General features: G+C 43.1%; 1 protein-coding gene across 1 annotated transcript in view; it reads right to left on the reverse strand.

Moving 5' to 3' along the window:
• The window catches only part of OSBPL3 (oxysterol binding protein-like 3), a 191911-nt gene that overhangs the window by 33061 nt on the left and 151116 nt on the right, over nt 1-7734 (reverse strand). The window contains exon 16 of the mRNA XM_011970628.1: nt 5979-6116. Coding sequence (XP_011826018.1) covers nt 5979-6116 — 138 coding nt within the window. The remainder of the gene's footprint in view (nt 1-5978; nt 6117-7734) is intronic.

Consider the following 7734-nt stretch of genomic DNA (forward strand, 5'->3'; position numbering starts at 1 on the left):
TTTATTCCAAGTGACTTGGGAAGTTGGTAGAGGGTTTAGAGCAGCTGCTGCTTCTGTTTTAAGCAGTCACTCTGGCTGCTGGATAAGGAATTAACTGGCTCTGGAAACAGGAGACCAGTAGTGAGTCCAACTGCAATAATCCCAGTCACTGATTTTAGTGGCCTGAGCTAGGTGACCAGCACCAAATGGGAGAGAGAGTGAAAATGGCTGGCTGTAGAAGGCAGGCTTCTGAAGGAAGACCCCAGGATTTGCTGATGAGAGGATGTGAGTTATTAGAGAAAGAGCTATTAAGGATGATGCCAAGAATTCTGACCTGATTCTGGGGAGAATGCAGATGTCAATTATTTTCCCTTCTCCCATGTTCAGAGTGAATCACTTATCTCATAAACACATGGCTTCTAGCAAAAAATTAAAAAACAAAAACACATTAAGTGCTGACTTGACCTAGAAATGTAGAAAACCACAAAGCAATGGTTTAGTTGTCTCATCTTTGATTTATTGCTGGTTTTATTTGAATGAATTTACCATTTGACAGTGTCTTTAAGATGGTATTTACTTATTTAATAGGTAATAAATAACTGCTTACTAGTAGATACAAGGACTATTCAGAGAGGTTACATGAGTGTGCAAGGAGGAAGTGATGGGTGTGGCAAGTATAAGTCTGTCCAAGAATGTATGGACTCAGAGTCTTCCAATAAATAACAGAAAAGGAAGAAAAGCTGAGCCTGTAGAGCAAAGGAAAATATCTTCATTTCAATCTCTTATATTTTAGTAACTTTTAATAACTGCACTCAGCTTTTCTGACACTCTCAAGGGTATGCAGGTGGGTGGGTAAATGGTTAAAATGAACAATGATCTGGACATGTTTCATGTAATTAGGAAAAGCTACTTTTAGACTATAGCTTAATTGCATATCCTTTCAACACCAAACCTTTCCCAAAGGTATGAAAAAAGGAACGTAGTCAACTGAAATAAGTTTTCTGACCCATCTATTCCCTTGATGCAGCACAAAACCAGTGTGTTAGCTCTGCCGGGCAGCAGGAGGACACAGCAAGCAGGGAATCACCCGCCAGAAGATACTCAGTCCCTGACCAATAAGGAAAGAAGGGAAGTCCTTCCTCTCTGAATTCCTCCTTTTGTGGGTTTGTGTAGAAAGCCAAGGTTGAATTGGATTTTTTGGCACAAAGGAAACCTCTCAGAAGGTGGAAGAGCCAGAGGGTCAGAACCCAGGACAGGAATGTCTATGACTCACTCCTGATCGGTCCTCTTTCACAAAGGCCACACCCCAGTCTACCACGGGAGCTGAAAACAAAGTCCTATGTGAGTCTGGAGAGACTCTTCACGGCAAGAATGAACAGCATACACGAAGGGCTGCTTTCACATCCACCGCAGACTCCAGTAGCTCTGAGCACAGTCACTGAGTCCACACGAGAGACCCCACAAAGGGTGAGGGGAAAAGGACGCAGGGGTGGAAACAGAGGGGCTGGGTGAGATCTAGCATTTGCTGAGGGGCACTGGGAAGCTCAAATCCTCTAGGCCTTGGTTTCCTCGCCTGTAACTGATCCCTGCCCCACCTTCCACAGAGCGCCATTTTGGAGATCAAGTAAGATCATGAATGCACGGAGTACTCTACACATCTAATACTTGTTATAAGAAAAGTTTTTAACAAGAAATGCTTTCTCTGGTTTCTGACCACATGAGTCATTTTGATATTGTGGTTTTGGGTCTTTTCGACGAGAAACAATAGAGAGGCAGGTTTCAACGGAGTCGAACTCTCAAGCAGCAACGACTTCCACTTGCCTGGCTGCTCCCCACCTGGAACATCCACATACCCAGCAAATCCACAGGATAACAAAATCGAGGGGCTTTGAGGGAGAGACCGCCATTGCTTTCCAAATCAGACCGTTGTCTAGGAAACTCAGAAGAAAGGCCAAGTTGTTTCTTGCCAGGTCCTTAAGCTTGGAGATATAATTTCCATCAACATCCTCCTTAGAAAAAAATTCCACCCAAAATATTAATTCAGGGGGCTTGCCCAGTTTATTATATTAGTCATCCAGAAACCTGTACTCACTGTAGAGAGGCGCAAGAAAACAAACCTCTAAGCCATGAGAGCTTAAGTATATCAATTACACATAATGGGCAAGGGCAGAGTCATGCTGTCTCCATCAAGGCAGACTGTCTCCTGGGCTGGAGGCAGAAAGAGCCATACCAGGTACCAGTGGGAAACAGAATAAATGCTCTGGCACTCTCCTCAGACGTGTTAAATTAGAATAGACAAGGTCAGGAGAGGGAAAGAGGGGCACTGAGTTGATAGGTTCCTGTTGGCCAGGAAAAGGGAGGCTCCGACCCTATACCCTTCCCAATCCTAAGGCAGACGGCTGCCTGGCGTACTGAATCACACAGGTGCATCTTCACACTGTATACTCACTTAGGATTCTCGGTGGTTTCCCAAGTAATCTGCCTATGGGAAAATCATACCTAGTCACACTGGACAATGCTTTCTGATCCCCAGAGCAGGTCTATTTTTCACAGTAAATGCATATAGTAGCATTCTAGTTTATACATCAGTCTCTTGTAAGCTTAGTGTGAATTTATCCCTGAGATACTCATCCATTCTTAGGTATATTAAAATAACCAACTATCTGCGGCCATCAGGCTAAATTCCAGACAGATGAAGCAGCTCCATGATGATCAGGACTGGTGGTATAACCATGGTGAAGCCAGCTGTGAGCACTCCTGGCTGCCTGATAGCCATCTTCTGTCAGAGACTCACCAGCGACATTAAGGCCCCTTCAAACCACTTGTACTAGAAGTGGAGATATAGCATATCTTATTTGAACATAAGAAAGTATGTATTATAGATACATGCCCTTCTAGTTTTCTTTCATCAAGTCATTCCTCAGGTTCCTCTCTGCCTTGTCAACACTCCTCTTACTATTCTTTTCCCTTTTTTGTGAAACGGAGTCTTGCTCTGTTGCCCAGGCTGGAGTGCAGTGGTGCGATCTTGGCTCACTGCATCCTCTGCCTCCCAGGTTCAAGTGATTCTCCTGCCTCAGTCTCCTGAGTAACTGGGATTATAGGCATGTGATACCATACCTGGCTAATTTTTTGGATTCTTAGTAGAGATGGGGTTTCACCATGTTAGCCAGGCTTGTCTGGAATTCCTGACCTCAAGTGATTCACCTACCTCAGTCTCCCAAACTCTTATTACTATTTGTTTTTTTTTTTTTTTGAGACGGAGTCTCGCTCTGTTGCCCAGACTGGAGTGCAGTGGCGTGATCTCGGCTCACTGCAAGCTCTGCCTCCCAGGTTCGCACTATTCTCCTGCCTCAGCCTCCTGAGCAGCTGAGACTACAGGCGCCCGCCACCACGCCCAGTTAATTTTTTGTATTTTTAGTAAAGGCAGGGTTTCACCGTGTTAGCCAATATGGACCTCGATCTCCTGACCTTGTGATCCGCCTGCCTCAGCCTCCCAAAGTGCTAGGATTACAGGCGTGAGCCACCGCGCCCGGTCATTCTTACTATTCTTAACACTTTATATTAAAAGGCATTGTAGGCCAGGCGTGGTGGCTCAAGACTGTAATCCCAGCACTTTGGTAGGCCAAGGCAGACGGATCCCATGAACTGAGTTTATGACCAGCCTGGCCAATATGGTGAAACACCATCTCTATTAAAAATATGAAACTTAGCTGGGCATGGTGGCACAAGCCTGTAGTCCCAGCTACTTGGGAGGCTGAGGTGCAAGGATCACTTGAACTGGGAGGCAGAGGTTGCAGTAAACTGAGATTGTGCCATTGGAAGCCCGCCTGGGCAACAAAGTGAGACTCTGTCTCAAAAAAAAAAAAAAAAAGGCATTGTAGAAGTTCCCAGTAAATATATAAGAGCAATAGCCATTTACTGAATATTTCCATCAGGGTATTATTTTGTTTAAGCCTTACTACAACCTATTAGTCAAACATTATCATTCCTAATTTATAGATTAAAAAAAAAAGGGAGGCTCAGAAAGTTGAAGGAACTTACATAAGGTCACGCATGGAACAAACTGTGGAGTTAAGATTGGAAGCAGGCAGGTCTGCACATCCTACACCCAGCACATCCTAAACTACTAACAATAACCACTTCTCTTTCTTGCTTATTTCATGGAACTAAATGCTAAGTTATGTAACCCTCTTTCTGTCTTTGTGCACAGGTGCCCAGGAGCTCTGATTTCTCCCCACTGTGCCACCATGGGAAACACACAAACAGATCTTGTTTTGGGCCCTGTCCCACCAGGGCTCAGAGGACTGAAGCTCAACTTTACACAGCTCACGTTACTATTCTTTTCTTATAGCTATTCATCCTGTCCTGATTGTCTGCTGTAGTTTGAGGCTATTTTTGGCCTTTATTTTTTCACAAGAGTGCATATGATACCATGGAAACCAAATTATATTTTCATTTATTCTCATTCTATTTTAGGTTCAGTATTTAAATAACCAAGATGAATTTTGAATCACACAGATTATCTTATCCCCTTTAACTACTGATTTAGCTCCCTACTTCCCCAGTATCAGTCCATGTTTAATTTCTTGTTTTAGCTTCTAACTGGCAAGCTACTGACAGTGTGCTTTGGGTTACTGTATATTCATTTTCCTTCAAGTTCCAGAGAACACTCCTTATCATTTACAGTTAAGATAAGCACTATCATCATAAGTCTCTCAGCCAACCCACGCTTCCCTTCCTCTCCCTGTAGTGCAAATCCATTGATAAAGAGAGCAGCAAGATAAAAGAATATTTTAGCAATCCACCCCGCCTTTCTCCTTAGTTCTCTAAGAACTGGGGGCTGAGAAATGTACAGAAACAATGATGTTTAATGTTCCTAGGGATTTAGGGATATACAGAGAGTGAACGTGTTTGATTGCTACCTTAACAAGGTGGGAGAGGGTATATTTTATTTTTTAAATTTGTTATAATTTTAAAAAAATTTCTTTCTGTGTATCTTAGTAAGAGAAGGTTTTTTAAAATTTTCAATATGTATACACTCTATTTTAGGTAAATAATTCCCTATTGACAAGTATTTTAGATGTTCCCACCCCATATTATTGATGCATGCTGGCATGCATCAATAATGACAGCAAACACTCATATAACATGTATCTTCATGTCTCAGATACTGCTCCAAGCGCTTTGCAGACAGTGTCTCACTGAATCATCACAAAACCATGTGAGGTACATACAACTGTCATCATCTCCACTCTCGAGAGCAAACTAAAGCACAGAGAAGCTATGTAACTTGCCCTGGGTTATAATGCTAGTAAGAGGTAGAAATGAGATGGGATGGATCCTAGGCTGTCTGATGTCTGAGTATTACTGTATGCTACTTCTATGGCAAGAGTGTGATGGAACTTTAGGCTGCATGAGTACAAGGCTGTGCATCCATCAGATGAGGGCAAGGACTCCTAACCGGATCCCTCACCCCCACCCCACTGTGATATCCTAGCACCTGCAACAGCGGCAGGCACATGGTATATATTCTAGAAATAATTTATTGACATGAATGAATAAATACATCAATGAATGATTCCTCTCAAATCAAAATTGAGAATAACACATTTATTTGGTGCTACCCATTCTGCGGGGGGCATTCATGCTCTGGAATAACGATGTCAGTGTGTTAGGGAGCAATGTTAAACCTCTAAATTGAAGGTTGGGCCAATGTTCAACCTTTCAAAATTCCTTGTGCTAACGATTTTAAAGAGAAAGGACACCGGCAATGCATGTAGCCAAGCAAGTGTGCAGAATTACTGGTGGTACCTTTATGCCCCTGGGTGGTGGCTTGGCTTCAGTGGAAGGGAAATCGATCCCTCCCTTTATATTGAAAAGCACTGTAATTATCTTGGCTGCTTTGAAGCCAGTGAAAGGTAGGAAATAAATATTTCAGAAGCACATTGAATGGGAGACATAAGCAGCCCCTCCCAACAAGCACAAAAGGGTGTATATACCTGTTCTGAAAAAAACTGGAAGCCCTTGTCCTCCCGAATACATTCATATGTTTCTCCAAGAACTGGATTAAATGGCTTGCTCCCAGCTCGGTAGTAGCTAGATGCATATGCTGATATGGCAAAGGCTGCCACATACACCTAAGGACAAGAGAAAAGAACGTTGTCACTTCTGTGTCACCAAGAGCTTTATTGTTCACAAAGAACTTAACAAAATAAAACCTCTATGATTTTCTTTCAGAAAGCCAAAGATTTGTCTTTGGTTGTTTAAAAACAACCAAACCAACATAGGTTTAAAATTGTAGGTTTAAATAATGTTTATTTGGGCCCCCAAACAAATTAATCCAATGTTTTCAAGCTGTCCGTTTATCTTGATGCCTAAAAGTTAAGAGATGCTATCAAGACGATGACATTTCTAAACTGGACTACACTGTTTCTGGAAACTGGTAAGCTGAGGCCAGTACTTTTAAGCCTGACAGTATCTGAGGATCTTGATAAGATGCTAAGGCTTTAGGGGTAGAGTGGGGAAAGACTATTAAAAAAGGAGTGTTAAAACATCCCTCCAAAACTCAGGAATCAGCATCATAAATTTAACCATTCAAAATGTGATATTATAGAAACCAAAACATTCATTTTGACCAAAGAAAATCTGAGTCATTTCCTAAGCCTGGGAAACAAGCCACAGGATATAGTGACTTTAAAGTTCTGCTTTTTTGGGAGGAAAAGTGAAACATTAAAAAAAAAAAAAAAAAATTAAAATAAAGAGCGGAAGGAAGAAAAACTTTACGTGAACACGAAGTGAACAAAGTCTCTGGGTGGCCCTCACTGTGAGGTCTTGGCATCTGCAGCGGTTCCCCGTCAGGGCACCAGGGAGGCACATTACCTTCTTTGTCTTTTTTTCCATGTGTGTGAAAACAGTTAAGCCTAAGCAGTGATGGCAAATTTTCCTTTCTAATATCGGCTAGTAACAATCTCAAGATTTCTTCTTCCCAGCACATTTCATGCAGTTTCTTATACTGAAGAAGAGCTGAGTGCCTTTCATAAATGCTCACTAGTCACATAACCTTCCTTTATAACCTTCTGCTAAATTTTTGGTGCTGCCTATAATAGGGGCCACCTCACCACCTCATGCTATAGAATTCTCTAGAGCAGCTGGATGGCTTATAAAAATCAGCTATACTTGGCTGGGTGCAGTGACTCATGCCTGTAATCCCAGCACTTTGGGAGACCAAGGCAGGCAGATCCGCTTGAGTCCAGGAGCTCAAGACCAGCCTGGACAACATGGCGAAACCTCTTCTCTACAGAAAAGATACAACAGACGTAGCTGGGTGTGGTGGCACATGCTTGTGGTCCCAGCTACTTGGGAGGCAGAAGTGGGAGGATTGATTGAGCCCAGGAGGTCGAGGCTACAGTGAGCCGTGACTGCACCACTGCACTCACTCCAGCCTGGGTAACAGAGCAAGACCCTGTCTCAAAAAAAAAAAAAAAAAGGGCCGGGAACGGTGGCTCACACCTATAATCCCAGCACTTTGGGAGGCCAAGGTGGGTGGATCATGAGGTCAGGAGTTCGAGACCAGCCTAACCAACATGGTGAAACCCATCACTACTGGCCAGGCACGGTGGCTCAAGCCTGTAATCCCAGCACTTTGGGAGGCCGAGACGGGTGGATCACTAGGTCAGGAGATTGAGACCATCCTGGCTAACACAGTGAAACCCCGTCTCTACTAAAAAATACAAAAAACTAGCCGGGCGAGGTGGC

Source organism: Mandrillus leucophaeus, unplaced genomic scaffold (genome assembly GCF_000951045.1).
Source record: "Mandrillus leucophaeus isolate KB7577 unplaced genomic scaffold, Mleu.le_1.0 Scaffold1207, whole genome shotgun sequence".
Classification (NCBI taxonomy): domain Eukaryota; kingdom Metazoa; phylum Chordata; class Mammalia; order Primates; family Cercopithecidae; genus Mandrillus; species Mandrillus leucophaeus.